This window comes from Colletotrichum siamense (assembly GCF_013390195.1).
Source record: "Colletotrichum siamense strain Cg363 chromosome Unknown KSG_Cg363_contig05, whole genome shotgun sequence".
Taxonomy (NCBI): domain Eukaryota; kingdom Fungi; phylum Ascomycota; class Sordariomycetes; order Glomerellales; family Glomerellaceae; genus Colletotrichum; species Colletotrichum siamense.
In genome coordinates this window covers 4087625-4105948 of record NW_023501018.1, presented here as the reverse complement: position 1 = coordinate 4105948, position 18324 = coordinate 4087625, and the positions used below count along the sequence as shown (strand labels likewise).

Here is an 18324-nt window from a genome sequence, read left to right as displayed (position 1 = left end):
ACCTTGCCAAGAAGCGAGGCAATGTCAGCCAGGCGAATCTTCGGGGCTCTGACCGAGTCGTCCTGCAAGGCTGCATCAATCTTTAGGATCTTGCCGACTTGCATCCGAAGCATGCGCTTCTCTATCGGGGTGTCGACGATGAATCGCACAAAGTGAGTCTCTTTGTCTTGGCCAATTCGGAAGACTCGGGAGAAGGCCTGCTGTTCGACGGCATGGTTCCACCACAACTCCATCAAGATGACCCGGTTCGCTTCTGTCAGGTTCAGGCACTGTCCACCAGCTCGCAGAGAAATGATCATGACCTTGATATCCTTGCGTTCCTGGAAATCTTTGACGGCCTTTTCGCGCTGATCGATATTTTGTCTGCCGCTTAGGTATGAATATTTAATTCCTTCTGCCTCCAGGATGCGGCCAGCAATCTTCATTACGAGATGGAACTGGCTGAAGACTGTGCGAGAATAAATCGTTAGCTGCATCTAGATTTCAAGGCGTGAAGTGACTTACTGATGATCTTGTCATCTGGAGCTTCTGCCTGCCAGCGCAGGACAGTCTCTTTGAGGGCCGTCATCTTGGCGCTGGGCGTGACGGGAGCGTCAGGGTTCTTGTCGCTGAGTTGTAAAAATCGTATAGGTTTCTTTCCTTTCTTATCCTCCTCATAGTGCTGGAAGTTGTTGCAGTCGAAACCGAATGTGTATTCTTTGCTGCTCGCTTTCTTGTCACCGTGTGCCGCATCGTCTTCATCATCCGTGTCGCCACTGTGGAAGGCATCCATGACTTTGGTTTGGCCGATGACATTGCGACAGCCGGGGCATATTTTGCTCTGTAGGACCGTTAGTAACGAATCTACAAAAGACTTCGAAGGATGCTTACCTTCTTCGTAGTGTGGTCAATCAAGCAGCTGGTGCAAAATGCACAGCCGCACTACTGACGTTAGTATTCATGGCAGAAATGGGAACATGACGCCAAATCAACTAACCTGTCCTTTGATCGGGGCTTCGGGGGGCTCGCTGTTGCACACCATGCATTTTGCAAACTCCAATTCCTTCAACCGTTTCAGGTAGTCCAGCTGCGGGTCCATGTCAAAGTTCAGTCCGAAGTTGCTCTGTCCAAATGGTCGCAGTGGGGGAACTTCTGGATGTGTGTTTGCTGTGTTAATGCCGTTGCCTGTCGAAGGTCCAGGATTCAAGTATTCTTCAGGGACCATGCCATCGGCGTCCTCTTCGACCTCGTCCACACTGTCAACATCTTCTTCGACTTCCTCCCCGTTATCGGCGGCATTTTGGTCGGCATTGGCTTCGCCGCTGGGATCCTCCGACTCCGAATCGTCCTCGCTGTCATCTTCAGTATCTGCATCATCGAGCATATCCTTTCTCGAAAACCCCTCAGTTTCAAGCTGTTGTATCCGCTGGGCTTCTGCGATGACTTGTCTCATCCGTTCATTGGAGATCTGGTGTCTCTTGGTCCAAGAGCCAATTTGAGCATACAGGGTTTTCTTTCCCTTGACCTTGGCGAGTCGTTCTTTGGTAATCCGCAAGTCTTTGAGAGAGAAGTAGTCAGCCATCATGCCTTCGAGTAGAAAAGGATGAGTCGCAGCTTGACGCAATCGGAGCAGCATTGCCAAGTATGACTTGACGTGTTTCTCGGCGTTTCCCTCCACCAAGTCGCCATTGATCTTTTGTCGGAAGCATCTTTCCAGCATTCTTAAGAGTGTTAGCTCGCAAACGCCCGAACTGTCTGTGAGAACTTACCGGAAAATGACGTTCTCTTCCTCCGACAACATCAGGTACTGATGCGTGGGGTGCGTTGCGGGCAGATTGAGAATTGGTTGGCCCAAAAACCAGTCATTTGGCGTCCTGCTACGGCGTCAGCTAGCTTTCCAAAGAAAACTTCCATGTGCAACCTGCCTTCTGTACATGACTTGGTGAATAAGTCTGTGGAGCTTTCGATCGGCCCTAGGCTACAAATTGTCAGAATATCTAAGCATAGAACTTGGAGCGCGACTGCGAAACGAACACTGCCATGGTACTCTCGAACGTAATCGTTGAAGAGCTTCACACCATCGCAACGAATGAACTTAAGATATGGGAAGAACTCTGATAGTTGTTAGTCATACTTCAACATATATCGTGCTGCAGACATACCGGTAGCTGAATTGATGAGAAGGGTTCCGCTGACAACCCATCGATATTTAGACTTGAGCTCGAAGCATGCAAGAGCACCTTGTCAGGCTTCGTTAGCATCTAAACTCGCAGTCCGATAATCCGTCCCGAAGTACATACCGTGTGTCAGATGATTTTTAATCGAGTGCGATTCATCCAAGACAACGCGATACCACTTGATCCGATGCAAGTCCCCCTTCTTCTCTTCAAGCCAAGCTTCGTACTTTTCCGGGTCTCCTCCAAGTTCCTTCTGCATCTCGTCTCTCTCTTTGATGCTTGGTACACTTGCGCCAACTTGACGATATGTCGTCAATCTGGAAAGTTGTGTTAGTTTGTGAGGACCAGAAGTAGACTGAAGAACTTACACAATATTCATCGATCCCAAGAGGTCCAGGTCCATCTTGTCTTTTTTCTTGTAGCGAACCATCTCCCTTGAGAATCGCTTGAGACAGTGTTTCTTCACTTCAGACATCCAATGACCGACCATCTGCTGGGAAGGGCACACCACAAGAGTTGCGCCCTGCCCCTTGTCTTTGAGTAATTCAGATGGTCGGTTGCCTGCGATGATTGATAATGTTTCGATTGTCTTTCCCATTCCCATGCCGTCGGCCAAAATGCCTCCTCGCGGAAGTCCCCGCGTCTCCCTCAGCTCTCTTCCCATCATCCAAGCACCGATGACGATTTGGTGATTGTGCAAAGGTGTTGTCAGCGCCTGCTTGATATCCCAGTCGCCGGCATTGGCTCGAACACGTCTGGGTCCCCAAGCTTTGGTTGACAGTGTCAGCTCCTTTGCCTGTCTCTTGATAAGCTCTGGATCTTGATAGTCCGCAGCTGCTTCTTTCATCTGTTTCAGCTGGTCTACCTTTCTGGTGGCGTTGATGTTCAGGTCGGGAACTTTGTCGCCTCGTGCAGCCCGCTCCTGAATGAAGTCTTCCCCTCGAAGCATCTTGGCAATTTGGAGTTTGACTGCTCTAGTCTCTTCGGAGTCTGAATCATCCGACTCAGAAGTCTCTTCGTCTTCTTGAGGCACAGTGGGTTTAGCTGAGCCTTTCGATCGTTTCGAATTGGCATTCTTCGCATTTTGCACCTTTCTTTTTCGGTTCTTTTCCTGAAGTCGCTTCTTCTTTTCCTTCTCCTTCTCTTCAAACTCAGCCCAATACTTGGCCGCGTCATCAACCTGTTGGTTCCCAGAGTTCTTTGCCCTCGGCTTCTTCTTTCGGCCAGCGGTCTTCGCACCGGCGACAGGTGGCTTCTCAACTCCGGCGTTCAGCTGGGCAGTGATCTCCATCAACTCGTCAAATTCATCTTGACTCAAGGAACCCTCAATGGCTTTCGATCTCAGCTCCGCTTTTCTTTTCTCGAGTGCCTCGGTTTCAACCTTGACCTTTTGGCTCGGGAGCTGGCTCGAGCTAGTTGATCGTGTTGCTGACTTCTTTGTGTTCTGGATGTCGGAGCTTTCATTCCCCTGCTCTTGCTTGACATTGGTGAGGTCAACAACCCAGGGATCCCTTAAAATGGACCATTTGTCTCGAGCATCGGCAGTTGCATCCTTTGGATCGATGATCATCAAGTCGTCATCGGAGTCTGGTTCGGGCTTGACATCAATGGGGTGGCTCGGAAGTGATTCGTTCACATGTATGTCTTCGTTGGGAGAGACAAACAGCTCGCTGTATTCTTCATCGTGTGACTGAAGGCTTGTTCGGGCTCGGTGGTTTTCGTCGGGACTCGGGGTCTGACTCTTCTCAAGCGTTTCGCGGATTGTCTGGTCAATAATGTCCTCGTGTTGATTGTCGTCATGAGTCGCCTTCTTAAGAGCCAAAAGACCTTGCATCTCTTCTTCATCAGATTCATCATCGCATGCGAAAAAGAACTTTCCCTTGTTGAATTTGTCGGCCTTCTCGGGCTCCTCATCTCTAGGAGGGGTTGCCATGTCGAACAAGAGCCTTGCTGTTTCCGGCTCTGTCAAAATTCCGCGAGGGGTGAAGAAAATTCAGTGTTGCTGGTAATGTAAATCAAAAAGGTTCTGGCGATGCGATCATGTCGGCACTTCGGAGTCGACGCAGAAAATTGTCGTGAAACGTGGCAGTGAGAAAGGCAAGCGGAATCGTGAGAGGTGAAGTAGACGAGTAAAGAGAGAAGACGAGTTCTGGCGAAAGGGTTTGTTCCCAATGAGGAAGGGCCGGAGTGAGTTGTAGAAGATACAGGCGCGCGAGGCACTCGAGGTAAGACTGCCGGTTTCTGCTTGGAAGATGGGGAATTGAAGAAAAAAGATATGCTCAAGGTTGGATTGTGAGGTGCAACCTGAGGGTGCGGGTCGAAAGAGGTGAAAAGGGATGTTGTAAGGAAGAAAGGCTTGTGTTTGGAGTGAAGATGGATAGGTGATGGGATGGGAGAGGGAAGTTGAGGTTGTTGTGAAAGGTAGGAAGAATTGTGTGAGGTAGAAGGTGAAGGTGGAGAAGTTCAGGCGAGGTTATTCCCAAGCTCAGGGCCAATAAATATCCTCTGAGAAGGGGAAGTGCAGCTTTTTCCGCCGTTCAAGGAAGGTAAGTCCATTTTCCAGATTGGTAAGAAAGAAGGAGCCGTGATGTTATCAAGAAAAGGAAAGGGCGATTGCTAGAGCGAGTATTTACGGAGGGAAGGATCGATCATATGAAAATGGAAGGAGGGTAGCAATGATCCACAGGCAAAATGTAATAAGAGAAGGAGGTACGGAGATTGAGAGTACGGAGACAGATGAACACAGTTGAAATCAATCGCTAGTCTATTGCTCTAAACCAAAATCATCTACACCTTTATTCCCTCAAGAACCGCAGGAAGGCCCTCGCAATGGCAACACCGTCATGCTCGATATTCGCGCGGTTGATAGCATCGGTGAACATCTCATCGCTGAAGATGCCCGCCTTATGGCGGACGTTGAGAACCTCACTGACGATAGGACCGGTGAATTCAGGGTGGCCCTGGACGGTGATGTACTTCTTTGGCGCGTAAAAGCCCTGGACAGGGCAGAGATCGGTGTAGGCAAGAGACTCCGCGCCGGGAGGGTTGGCGGTGACAACGTCGCGGTGCATTTGGTGGATGCGCTGGTATTCCAGTTAGTTCTTCCGTCCTCGTCTTCAGGTCGAGCATATGGGAAAGGAACAAACCATCTTGTCCAACTTGAAAAGCTCCTTGCCCTTCTCCGTAAGATTCACATCGACAACAGCAACCTCCCACCCCAGCTCACTCCTCTTGACCTCCACCCCCAGCGCGCGGCCGATGATCTGGTGGCCGAAGCAGACGCCAATGACCCTCACCCTGTCGCTCTCGATGCACTTCTTCGTAAATTCGACTAGCTTCAGGATCCACGGGTCGTTGTCGAAGGAGTTGTGCTTGCTGCCCGAGATGAGAATGGCGTCGATGGAGTCCAGCTCAGGGTAGACCGCCTCATCACCGACGGCGTGGTACACCGAGATATCGAGGATCGAGTCCAGCGGCGCGGGCGGCTCAGAGGAGAGCGCAGCCAAGCGCAAGAGTGAGGTGAAGACACCGCCGTAGCCACCGTACTGCGCATTTGTCTGCGGCTGCGGTGTGTCTGCTTCGATGATAGCAAGGCGGATGCGCGGTGCTTGAGAACCCATCTTGTCGATCGTTTCGGTGAAAAATGAATGGATATTCAAAAAGGGGGCAAGAAATGAAGTAACTCGATATGAGATGAAGCGCGCAAGTAAGATATGTAGATCTATGAGATGAAAAGTGACAAGCAGCACAAGGGAACAAAGTGCCTAGAAAAAAGAACAAGAAGAGAAGCCTCGCGCCCTTTAGAGGACAAAGAAGCCGTTGTCACCGCGGTCCCGGACGAGCCACGATTCAAGCGTCCAGTGACAAATTGCCCCGCGATGAGGGGCCCAGGTGGCGCCGATAGCGGGGAGGAAGGCGCGATAAGCGATAACGGACCGCGCTGCGCTGATAACGCGCTTACGCCTGGCTGGCGGGGGAGCTAGGTAGGAAGCTTGGGGAGTTCCTGCTGTGTCACCACCACAAACCAGGACCCCTCCAAACACGCCGACGTCATTCCCTGTCTTACTCTACCCTGCAGTTCGTCAGCAATCGTGATCCCGGCTCCAACTTCGTCCCTCCAAAACACCACGCCCAAAGGGTAGCAGACTCGGAATGTCTGCCAGGACATCTCTGCGCGCCTTCCTCGCCAGCGCGCGCTCGGCGCTGGTCGCGCCCGCTGCGCAGAGAAAGAGCCCTTTGACGTTGGTCGTTGGAAACGAGTCTGCAGGTACGTTTCTTCCCCGAATCCTTCTTCCTTTCTCTTGAACAAGACAAGGCTGACCATACCGAACCAGACCTCGACTCGCTCTGCTCCGCCGTCATCTACGCCTACCTGCGCACCACGAACCCCCCGCACACCCTGCACATCCCCATTTCGAACTTGCCCCGCGACGACCTCAAGCTGCGGCCTGAAATGACCGCCGCCCTGGCTCATGCCGACCTCAAGCCCGCAGACCTGCTAACCCTCGACGACATCCCGCCGTCGCTTCCTACAGACGACACCCGTTGGGTTCTCGTCGACCACAACGCGCTTACGGGCGCCCTTTCGAAGCGATTCGCGAGCCGAGTGGTGGGTTGTGTCGACCACCACGCTGACGAGGGCGTGATCCCGACGAACACCGGGGAGGAGCCGCGCGTGGTGGAGAAGTGCGGCAGCTGCGCGAGTCTAGTGGTGGAGTACTGCCGTCAGGCGTGGGAAGCCGCTGCCGCGGAGGGAGGAGAAGGGAAGGAGGAGGATGCGCAGCTGGCGAGGCTGGCGTTGGCGCCCATCTTGATCGACACAACGAACCTGCAGTCCAAGGACAAGACGACCCCCAAAGACGTCTCGGCCGTGGAGTTTCTTGAAAATATCGCGGGCGCAAAGTTTGACCGGGACGCTTTCTTCAACGAGATCTCCGACGTGAAGGAGGACATCTCATCGCTCGGCTTCCGCGATATCTTCCGCAAGGACTACAAGCAGTGGGACGACCAAGGTTCTGGTGTGAAGCCCGCTGTCATGGGCGTGTCGGCCGTGGTGCAGAATCTGGAGTACCTGCTCTCCAAGGCCGATGGAGACCACAACGTCCTGCTCGAAGAGTTTAGGAAGTGGGCCGTGGAGAGGGAGTTGGATATCGGGGTCATCATGACGACGGCGCACCCCGATGGGAAGTTCCAGCGGCAGCTGTTCATCTGGGCGTTTAACAAGAACGCTGTGGAGGTGTGCAAGAGCTTTGTAAAGGGGTGGAAGGATGACCTGGGCCTAGAGAGCTGGGGTGAGGGGAGGTTGGACCAGGTTGGGGAGGACGAGTGGCGGATGGCGTGGAGTCAGGGGAACATTAGGCACTCCAGGAAACAGGTTGCGCCAATGTTGAGGGAGGCTATCAAAGGGGACCCCAGACTTTGAGGGCAAGGTTGGATGTTATCGAAATAAACGAAAGAAATGCCTTCTAATTTGCCTGCTAAAGAAGCCACTCTCAAAAGCCCGGACATGGACTAGAACGCTGTATACAACACCGCCGCATGCATATGTACAGCTACATTTCCTATGCTAGAGCGACTACGCTTCCTATGGGCTGATGCGTGGTCTGCACTATCGTCGTTATTGGTGCTGTCGCTATCGTCGCTTCTGCCGCTGGTATTGTTTCTCCCATGATTGGCTCTACCACTGTCATCATCCCTCGTCTTTGTCCTCGTCGTGTCATCATCCCACGTCGGTCGTCGTCATCTTTGTTATCTTCGCTATCCTCGTTATTCTCATCATCGTCCTTGTTGGCACCTCTATTGTTGTGATTATTATCATTTCCATTAACATCATCTGTGGCACTGTTATCAATCGAAGTATAAGTCCAAGTCTAATACCCAGATAGCCGCGCAGACATAGAAAACTCAGGCGATGGTATGACATGATAATTTCAGTATCAATTGGTAGACAACGCAGTTTTGGTTCGAAAAAAGCTCATAGATATTGGACTACACCAACTCGACGAAGCGAGATCTATGGCGACTACACATTACACCCCAGCGCATCGGCCCACGATCGCCGATGAAGCATGCCTTCATCAATACTTTTCAACATCATTTCTCATCACTCATCAACCACTCATGCAAACCGCCTCGCCTGGATTTAGGCAACCTCGGCGACAATGGCATCCAACCACTTGGCCAATCTAGAAACTTTGTCAGCTTGCCTACACTCTCAAGAGATATGACTCTGAAGACTCACCTGTACCCCTGCTTCGCAATCTGCATGCTCACAGTAGGCTGCGCGCTCGTCGTATACGCGCCACTAATATCCAGCCCCTCCACCCCGGCGCGGCCCTCGGGCAGGACCACAGTGCACACGAACGCATTGCTCTCCGTCGCCCACTGCAGCGCCATGTCTTGCGGGTCCGCCAGGCTCAAGCCCTGCGTCCAGCACTTGGCCGCGCTCTTGAAGTCGCCGGAGCTGATCTCGGTGCTCAGGTTCGCGGCCCACGTCTTGGCGACGGCGAGCCCGCTGCCGCCGGAGATGCTCTGCGGGATGTTGGTGTCCCACGCGGCGTGCAGGTTCGTGCTGGCGCCGGCGAACTCGACGGCGATGCCGTTGCCGCCGAGCTCGAGGTTCTCGCAGTGCAGCGGCTGGCCGATGTCGCCGGTGAAGTGGATGACCATCTTGGCGGCGATCTGGCGCTGCTCCAGGGAGAGGGAGGGGGTGAGCATGCGCGTGGTGTAGTTGGCGAGGGCGGAGACGATGCAGCCGGTGGGCCCGCAGTCGCGGTCGAAGTCGACGCCGCAGGAGGCCGGGGGTTCGTCGAGGGCGTCGATGTAGTGGAAGGTGGAGGTGAAGGCGCCCTCGGTGGTGTAGCGGTAGGAGTCGGCCCAGCTGGAGACGGAGGCGAGGTAGTCGTCGGAGGTGTCGCCGAGGAGCTGTTGCATATAGGACTTTGTCTCGGGGGCGACGAAGTTGGTCGCGATGTAGGCGACGGCGGCGTGGCCCATGGAGCCCCACGCCATGGCACCGGGGAGGAGGGGGGACGCCAAGACGGCGAGCGGGAGGAGACGAGCCATTGCGGATGTTACGCTGAGGGGGGAAGAGAGGTCTTGGGGGAGGATGAGAAGGGGGTGGTTGAGAGTGAGACCATGGTCCCGGGAAGACGGGGAGGGAAGGCTTATATGTTACATTTTGAGGAGTGTGCTACATGCGGTTTATCTCTTGTTGGTCGGCGAGGGCCCACGTGCGATGTGGACGAGCGACGTAAGGTCGGGTGAATCCATGCTGGCGGTAAGGGAGATGCCGCGTTGCCCGGGCGAGTGCATATCGGAGACGAGGAGACGACCATGGAGGTTGGCGATGCAGACCACGTTTTTTTGTGCTCCTGCTTCTTCAGGAATCGCGAGGTTCACATAAGTACGGGGCTAACGTTGATTCTAATGCCGATCAAGTGTGCGGAGGGGTGCTTCTCGAAGTGTCATTGGACGAACTCGGCAGGGGACAGGAATTAAACAACAATGCTGGTGTCCGGGGCCGGGGTTCTTGATAGCCAGGAACGGGCGCGATTTCGGCCGAGAAGCAATGCTTTAAGAGCGCAGACAAACTTTTGGGAAACCTATCAGACGACCAGTTCCCGAAAGCGATCGACTGGTCTTGGCAAACAAGTCAGACGCTTTTCCAAGAGATGAGGCGGAAATCTTGGATGCACTGTTGTCGGATTACACCTGCATTAGTGCGTAAAAAAATTGGCGTCAAAAAAATCAGCTCCGATGATCCCCCGCATGCTCTGCCGTGGCGGCGCCAACTTCTGAGAGATAAGGCGGAGGACTGCCCGATTAGGAAGGTCTGAGATGTGAGAAATCATTTCCTCTGCGTCGCACTGAGCACTGTTTCACTCGATTTACTGAAAGGTCGAAGGTATAGCGAGGCGAGAAATATGTATTTCGTCATCATATCTTGGTCATATGCAGAGTGTATGGTACAGTATTCTGACAGTGTTGTACAAATCTGACTGCTGTCGCATCGACATCATGCAGAAAGGGACGACTGCATCGTTCCTTTATCGTGCCCTCGTGAGATGACCGCCGGTGACCGGTGGGCGCCGATGCCCGTCGTAACGGACGAGGATCCTATCGTTATCGTGCCAAGAGGATTCTGCCGCAATCCGTCCAGCCGCAGACAGGCTCGATTAGAGACTTTGTCGAATGCTATCGAGTTGCTGCCAGATTTTGACAAACTCCAGACTGTTGACTTTGCTTGCACTCGTGGCACCCATCGTCTGAATATTCTTCGCAACGGCTTCGGCCGCAGGATCGGCGACTCTGATGCATTTTCTGACAGCCTGCCATACTGCGTCTGTTGGCAGGACCGGTGGCTCCTCCGTCAACATCTCCTCCGCGCATTTCCTAAGCACTTCGATGCACCTGAGCTTGTCTCCCGTCTCGGCCGTCTGCTGAAAGAAGAACTCATACATCTCCGGTCCACGGCGTTGGCTGTATCTCGGCAGAGTATACCATGTGTCCCAGAGCTTGTCCCAGTTGCCTTGGATGAGGTAGGCTCTCATAAGTCGCATGGCGTCCGCTGGGGTTGGACAGGACGATGTGGCTTGGAGTAAGACCATTTCCAAGTTGGATTGGATGGCTTCGATCTTTTCTCCGCGCGCTCCAGAGACTGCGATCGATTCGATAATGACGCTGATGACATCTGGCTCCATAATCGGGATGCCCCGTTCGCTCATCGTGGTGATCAGTTCTGTGGCGAGATCAGCCTGGATCTGAGAGTGGTTATCCTCCGTAGAGGGCGCTCGAAAGATGAGCTCCAGAAGGTGCAGACATTTTTCTCTATCGACCCTAATGCCTTCCCAGCGAATCGAATCAAGATACTGGCGAATCTCGGTAAGTGTCGCAGGAGTGGACTGTTCCTTAGCCGTGGGCTTTGCAGCGCGGGACCTACGAGCAGGTGGGGTCGTGGTCGGCTCCGCTGCATATGGCATCGTCCTGTTCAAGGATGTAGAGAACAGACGTTTTTGCTGGGGCATAGCAGAGTTGCCCTTGGCTGAGCGATCAGTCGTAGGCGGAAGCTGGCCAAAGCGATGCTGGAACTTGGCACCTTCGGCCAGCGCTTGAGTCTGGACCTCGCTGCGAATGAGCTGCTGGCTCCATAGGCGCTCCAGATCCAGTTCCTTCCGCCGTGCGTCGGTCATGACTTGCACAACAATGGTAGTGCCACTGACAGGGGCGCCAAAACCTGACATGTTGCCCTCCGCATCAAAATGCGCACCCTCCCCGTATTTTGCACCAAGCGTTCCAAGATTGACACAGATCCATCCCGTGGAGATACCGTCGTCGCCGCCCGGGGTGATCGTGGCACTAGAGCCCAACAGCTTTGCTTTCCTTCTCATTCTGCGAAGCTTGGTCTTGAGCTCGCCAGGCCCAATAAGGCCGTCTGCATTTGACTCTATACGGTGCGTGTGTCGCAGCCATTTAACCAAGCGGGAGGACGAGACGTGGAGATGTCGTTCGCTTCGAGCCGTCGCGAAAAGCATCAAGAGGTTCGGGCCCAGGGCGGGAGGGGGGTCCATTGCGCGCAGGTCGAGTAGAGACAATTCGTCAAGGCCCATCTCTTCGTACACGTACTTCATAAGCGGTTCGAGAATGGCGGGGGGCGATTCAGGTAGTTCGGGAAGGGGCGACACATGCTGGGTTGGGGCGTGCGTTGGAGGGTCGACTTGCAGGAACCATGGCGTATCTTCGCCGGCTTTGCTCTCTTCGATGCCTTCGTGGGTAGAAGGGGCGGCTTCGGGAGTCGTGGAAGCCGGCTCTTCTGCGCCTGATTCGGTGGTGGCCTTGGGTGCGTCAGGCGGCAACGTTGAGAAAGCCCGGCGCAGATTGTGAGGTCGAAGGGGCACAGCTGTCGCAAGTGCTGGGGCTCGCAGAATCTGGTTGGAGTTTGCGGTGATGGCCCTCAGAACGCGGCCACGACACTGCAAGCAGCCAAGAGCTGCGAATGCTGGTCGCGAAGCCATGTTGGTTCCAAGATTGACGGGGATTGTCAGTCGTAGTTGTGGTTGGCAGATGCAGGACTTTTCGCATGGAATCCAGCTGAGGCGTCCCGAAAGGCGGGCGGCTTCAAGCTAGAGCTTGGGACTTTTCTCCCCCTCTTAGGTAATCACACCCGGTGCAGCAATGGATCGGATTTTTGGTGGCGCGCCCCACGGCAAGAGCTTTTTTCAGCGGGGAAGAGCGCGTGGGCACGTCCGTGGCGCCTGCCAATGACATGGTACACTGCGTGGGTTCCCAGGTTTGCCTGTCAGCTACAAAGCGTTTACGGATACCGTCCAACATCTTGTCCACAAACAGGTAGGGAAGATAACCATTCAATTCGGCGTGAGTTTCTCATATCGTGACCTCAAGCGAAAACTAACGCAGGATAAAACTGCGTACATGACTCCAGGGTACTCATCCCAGCGCAGCAAATCAGAAACGCGATGCCACGTGACGAATCATGACCATAAAGGCGCTAGTCTGCTTTAGGAGTACACCCGCTCATCGAACATTCCCAGCAACGCCGTTGGCCCATTCCTCCAAGTGGATCCGGTCTGCCACCCGGGCCAAACGATGGCAATTTTTTTTTTTTCATACCGATAGCTCTGAAGGACTCCTATCAGCAGCAGCACCACCACCCAGGGTCGTCGTCGAGTCGAGTGCATCCTCACCTCCACTCTCCCTACACCAAAACTTTTTTTTGCATGCGCTTTCGCACCGCCATGCAATTAGGTGCACCTTCTCTGTACTTGTAATATACTCTGTCTTAGTTTTTGCATTCTCTATTTAATGTACCAGCATCTCCATTGAACGCACAGCAGTCACGCCGGGCTGTTGTACCGCCGCTGCCGCCGCCGCCACCTTCCATCCCATCGACTGGGATTGACACCCAAGATGCTTCTGAGGCATGGCCGGAAGGCCCTTTCCCTCCATCAAGCAGTCGTCTTCAGACCACTCCGACCGACCTTGCGATCTCCCCTCACGAGCATCCCCGCGACCGAATCTAGCATACGTTTGTTGAGCACGCAGCATGATGCTCGCCCGGTGACGAGAAGAAAGAGCTTCGATGCTACATCAACATTCAAACCAGGAAGGAATCTTGCCACCGCAGTCGACGACTACCAGCCGATTGAGCCATCAAGCTACTCCCGTCTTCAAAATTCCATCTTGCCATCCTTGCAAGATGCCAATAACCGCCCAAGAAACTACGAGCTGAGGGCGTTCGACCCCTCTTCGCCCCTCGTTGTGCCAGAAGACGACCCTACCCCCGAGAGACAGCGTGTGAATATATACGGCATCCCTGGAAGTGCAGAGGAAATGATTCCTCTCTTTGACGCCTGCATTCGTGTAGGCAAGATTGATCGTGCCGCCGCCATCCTCAAGCGGCTGACCCTACCTGCGTTTGACCACTTTCCAAGAGAAGATCTCGCCGTACTGCACACCCGCTATCTTCGCGCATCTCTCGATCAACTGCGCCTGCACCCAGATCGCGCACAGGCGGAGGCCCTCCAAACGTGGTATGAGTTGTATATCAGAAAGAAAGGCTATCCGCAGACCGCCGAGACAATCGCGTGCATGCTCAAGTCCTCTTTGCTCTCCGAGCGCGACCCCGAAAGGCTCAGCCGCCTCATTCATCGTTACATGGGAATGGTCCCCGGCGAAGCAGGCCTCGAGGTCTTGTCAATGGCTGAAATCCTGACCGACCAGGACCTCGCCGCAATCACTGCAATCTGCCCGACATACAATCTATCGTCAGACGACACCACGATTCCAGAGCCCAATGAGCTCGCAGCTCCTCAGGAAGAGCATCTCAGCACTTTTTCTGACCAGGTGCCCGAGGTCTTATCCACGCCACAAAAGGGCTTTGGGTTGAAGTCGCTGAAGCAAACCCTGAGCCTCTTCGACGAACTCCCTCAATCCTGCGATATTTCTACGTTGCCGATTCGAGAACGCAAGGAGATCCAAGCCCGACTTGAGCGAGATTGCGTTGAAGCTGCAATCGCGCGATGGCGAGAGGAGAACGAGTCGTTGAACAAGATGGGCCTGAACACCGCCATTTCCCATTCATCCTTGAACTCCCGACTGTATGACTGGCAGACTGCATTGGAGGCTCGCTTGACGGACGAGATGGCCAAGATTGATGCCTCCGAAGCTGTTGCGAAGAAGACCCCTGAAGACTACGACCGATGCTTATACGGTCCCTTCATGCGACTGTCAACCCCCAGTCGCCTCTCTGCATTGACGATTCTTAGTGCTTTGAGTACTGTGGCTCTTACGGGCATCGACAAGGGTATCCCGGTAGCGGGAGTAATCTCAAGTCTCAGCAAGTTCGTCGAGGAAGATATTCAAGTTCAACTAGCGAATGAGAAGTCGAAATCGAAGTCGAAATCGAAGCGGCGACGTGTGGTGCTTGCCGAATCCGCCAAAAACTCCAACAAAATGCCAAGCCCCAAGAATGAGGCCGAGCCTCTCCTGGGCAATGACTCGGCCAGAGACAAGAGATTGGTTGAGGCTCCGTGGCCGGTCGCAGTGAAGGTGAAGTTGGGTGCTATGCTCCTCACCGCGCTCCTCGAGACAGCCAAGATCAAGGTCGTTCAGGAGCAGCCCGTCACCCAGACGTTGATTCATCAATACCAACCCGCCTTCTCTCACGCTCTCCGGTTGAAGCGAGGAAAGAAGATCGGCATGATTCTACTGAACAAGACGCTGGTCACCATTATGAAGTCAGAGCCACGAGGAGATTACCTGGCTAAGCACCTCCCGATGGTGGTACCCCCCGAGCCTTGGACAGATTTCAACAAGGGAGGTTTCCTCGAGAGTTCCTCGGCTGTTGTTCGTGTCAAACAGGGCGACAAGGAACAAAAGCTGTATGCCGAAGCAGCTATTACGCGAGGCGACATGGACCAGGTTTTCAAAGGCCTGGATATTCTGGGCAAGACCGCATGGAGAATCAACACCCCAGTCTTCAACGTGATGCTTGAGGCGTGGAACACTGGAAAAGCCTTTGCCAACTTCCCCGAACTATCTCCCGACATCGCGTACCCACCTGAACCAGAGCTCAGCGACGATCCTATGGCGCGCCGAACTTGGATCCGAACCGTGAAAGCAATCGAAAACAAGAAAGGCGCTCTTCACTCGCAGCGATGCTTCATGAACTTCCAGTTGGAAATCGCCCGGGCCTTCAGGAACCAGAGTTTCTACTTTCCGCACAACGTTGACTTCCGAGGTCGCGCCTACCCTCTGCCTACATACCTCAACCACATGGGTGCCGATCACGTTCGTGGCCTTCTGCGTTTCGCCAAGGGCAAGGAGCTTGGTGAACGGGGCCTTCAATGGCTCAAGGTTCACTTGGCCAACGTCTATGGGTTCGACAAGGCAAGTCTCAAGGACAGAGAGTCTTTCGCGATGGAAAACTTGGTCAACATTTTTGACTCGGCAAACAACCCCTTGACCGGCAACATGTGGTGGCTGAAGGCCGAGGACCCCTGGCAATGTCTTGCGACGTGCTACGAGCTCAAAGCGGCTCTCGAGTCACCGGAGCCAACCAAATACGTATCTCACCTGCCTGTTCACCAGGACGGTACCTGCAACGGTCTCCAGCATTACGCTGCCCTTGGTGGTGATACTTGGGGTGCTGAGCAAGTGAACCTCGCGCCCAGCGACAAACCTGCTGATGTTTATTCCGCCGTTGCCAACATCGTCAAGGATCACATTGCGAAGGACGTCGAAGTCAAGCACCCTATCGCCATGGGTCTTAACGGCAAGATTACGAGAAAGGTCGTCAAACAGACAGTCATGACAAATGTTTACGGTGTCACCTTTGCCGGAGCCAGGAAGCAAATCTGCAAGCAGCTCGATGCCCTGTATCCGGAACTCCGAGAAGAGACTGGCGTCAATAACCTCACCAGTGCTACCTATATCGCCGGTCTTGTTTTCAAGGCACTTTCAACCATGTTCAAGGGTGCACACGATATCCAGTACTGGCTCGGCGAAATCGGTGGCCGCGTCTGCAAGGCTGTCACCCCCGAACAGATAGAGCTCATCTCTCAGGATGGCCTATCTGAAGCCTCCAAGGTTTCCAGAAGCGATATGCTGTCACAATTCCGCGCGACTATCGTCTGGACAACCCCGCTACGAATGCCGGTTGCTCAGCCGTACCGTAAGCACGGCACTCGCATCATTCACACTGCCCTTCAAGACATGTCCTTCACCGTCCCCGAAAGATCAGATCCCGTCCACGCCAAGAAGCAACTTCAGGCTTTCCCTCCGAACTTCATCCATTCTCTCGACGCTACACACATGCTTCTTTCCGCTCTCGAGTGCAACGAACTTGGTCTCGACTTTGCCGCCGTTCATGACTCTTTCTGGACACATGCTGCAGATGTTGACTCCATGAACCGTGTGCTCAGGGATGCCTTCATCAGAATTCACGAAGAGGACGTCGTTGGCCGTCTCGCTACCGAGTTCGAAGCCCGCTACGGAGGCTCTCTGTACATGGCACAAGTAAAGCCAGGCCCTGTTCACAAGAAAATTTCCGAATTCCGGATAGCAAACAGATGGGGCTTGAAGGAGGAGATGCTGCGAGAGCGTGAGAGACAGACTCTTCTCAACTCTTCCGATCCCGAGGAGGTGGCCAAGGGCAAGGCGATGGTGACTCCCGCCAGCATTTTCGAAGAGATGGCTGACGAAGAGGATGTTGTAACGGAGGCTCAAGAGTTGGCAGGGTTCGGTCTTGGGGAGATTTCTGAAGTCAAGGCCGATGACCTGGAGGACGCTTCCGACGAAGGAGCCGTTGACAGCGAGGAGGCTGGTGCCGGCGATGTCGACGGATCGACCCCTTCAGTGGGCGATCGTATCTTGGCGGCGATGCTCGAGAAGAAGGACGATAATGTGTCCTACTTCCAGGACGTGTTGAACAAAAAGCAACCCAAGAAACGAGGGCAGCTCCCCACCCAGATCTGGATGCCTCTGAAGTTTCCCCCCGTCCCAGCGAAGGGCGACTTCAACGTCCAGTCGCTCAAGAACAGCGAGTACTTCTTCTCATGAGCAGCCGTGCGATGGATGTTTGGTTCACGTTTGTCACGATTGCATATATGGTGCATATAGGGAGGCGTTTGTTGTCCTTTTTATTTCAAGAGGGGGCGTTCGCTGGTTGGATCACCGAAAATAAAAACAGGCAAGGGAGGCTGGAGATTTGTAGGATGTTGGGGATGTACATCTGTATAAATAACTAGATGGGATGACGATGTGTCGGTCCTGGCGGTGTTCAGGGCTAGATCCCACGATGAAGACAAAAAATAACTGTACAATAGAATTCATCTGTGGATGGAAGACAAAAAAAGCCAACGAGACAAAAGACAACTTTTCTTACTTTATCACCACTCGCTCTTTCGCATCAACAGCAGGTTTGATCTCCATGACGGCACGGCACTTACTGAACAGACCGGCTCATCCCGTCCGGAATCTCAGTCGACGCGTCCTCCCATCCCCAAAGATCTCTTCTCAAACTCAACACATGAATGCAATTTGCCGGAAAAACTCTGGCGTCAAACCGTCAAATGCTTGTTAGATTGCAGCTCCACCACGCCGGCCCATGTCACGCACAGGTGACGGCCTTCGCGAGTAAGTCGCCTGCTCCGATTACCCGAGTTGACTCGGACAGCCTCGCATACCCAGCGTGCGCAGAGGTTCTAGAACTCTTTGCCGCTGCAGCCGAATTGAGTCTTCACATCTGGTCATCATAACTACAGCGCTGGTCAGCCTCTCACATCGCTTGGTGAGGAAGTTATCGTCGCCCGATGGTCCGCCGTCCAGTGCCGGCCGCCCGCTCCGGGATGCCTCCCCCACACGCGCACCCGAACCGACGAGTCAGCGCCAGCCGGGGAGGACGATCTTGCGCGCGTTTGGCGTGGCCCAGGAACCGCAGTCACCGAGCCGTCGCGCCCGTCTTGAAGATTCTCAAGGCGAAGAAATGAGACCTGTTGGCAAGCCCACCCACACCTGTGGTACGGTGAAACCGACCGGCGGGAGATGAGCGGTAGGGCTGTCGCGAAGTCTAATAGAGTAGCATTCTGGAAGGCGGAGCAGTCCGTGCGACGGGTTCATCGCAAGATGGGACGGTTTTTGGGGGCGGGCG

At 54.0% G+C, this 18324-nt stretch overlaps 5 protein-coding genes across 5 annotated transcripts; 2 read left to right on the top strand and 3 right to left on the bottom strand.

Moving 5' to 3' along the window:
- Positions 1 to 4951: 4951 nt before the first annotated feature.
- On the bottom strand, positions 4952 to 5776 carry CGCS363_v008670 (putative glutamine amidotransferase-like protein; the record flags this gene model as incomplete). Its single annotated transcript, XM_036640519.1, has 2 exons — positions 4952 to 5239; positions 5303 to 5776. The coding sequence occupies 2 exons, from the start codon at positions 5774 to 5776 to the stop codon at positions 4952 to 4954; spliced, it is 762 nt and encodes a 253-aa protein (XP_036494946.1).
- A 532-nt stretch (positions 5777 to 6308) lies between these two features.
- CGCS363_v008669 (putative exopolyphosphatase) lies at positions 6309 to 7578 on the top strand (the record flags this gene model as incomplete). Its single annotated transcript, XM_036640518.1, has 2 exons — positions 6309 to 6423; positions 6491 to 7578. The coding sequence occupies 2 exons, from the start codon at positions 6309 to 6311 to the stop codon at positions 7576 to 7578; spliced, it is 1203 nt and encodes a 400-aa protein (XP_036494262.1).
- A 720-nt stretch (positions 7579 to 8298) lies between these two features.
- On the bottom strand, positions 8299 to 9221 carry nucS-2 (Nuclease S1; the record flags this gene model as incomplete). Its single annotated transcript, XM_036640517.1, has 2 exons — positions 8299 to 8341; positions 8398 to 9221. 2 exons carry the CDS (start codon positions 9219 to 9221, stop codon positions 8299 to 8301), a joined length of 867 nt encoding a protein of 288 aa, XP_036494261.1.
- Positions 9222 to 10333: 1112 nt separating this feature from the next.
- On the bottom strand, positions 10334 to 12169 carry CGCS363_v008667 (ATPase synthesis protein 25; the record flags this gene model as incomplete). Its single annotated transcript, XM_036640516.1, has 1 exon — positions 10334 to 12169. One exon carries the CDS (start codon positions 12167 to 12169, stop codon positions 10334 to 10336), a length of 1836 nt encoding a protein of 611 aa, XP_036494264.1.
- A 913-nt stretch (positions 12170 to 13082) lies between these two features.
- Positions 13083 to 17234, top strand: CGCS363_v008666 (DNA-directed RNA polymerase; the record flags this gene model as incomplete). The annotated part of the gene is made up of 1 exon (XM_036640515.1): positions 13083 to 17234. One exon carries the CDS (start codon positions 13083 to 13085, stop codon positions 17232 to 17234), a length of 4152 nt encoding a protein of 1383 aa, XP_036494263.1.
- Positions 17235 to 18324: the final 1090 nt, after the last annotated feature.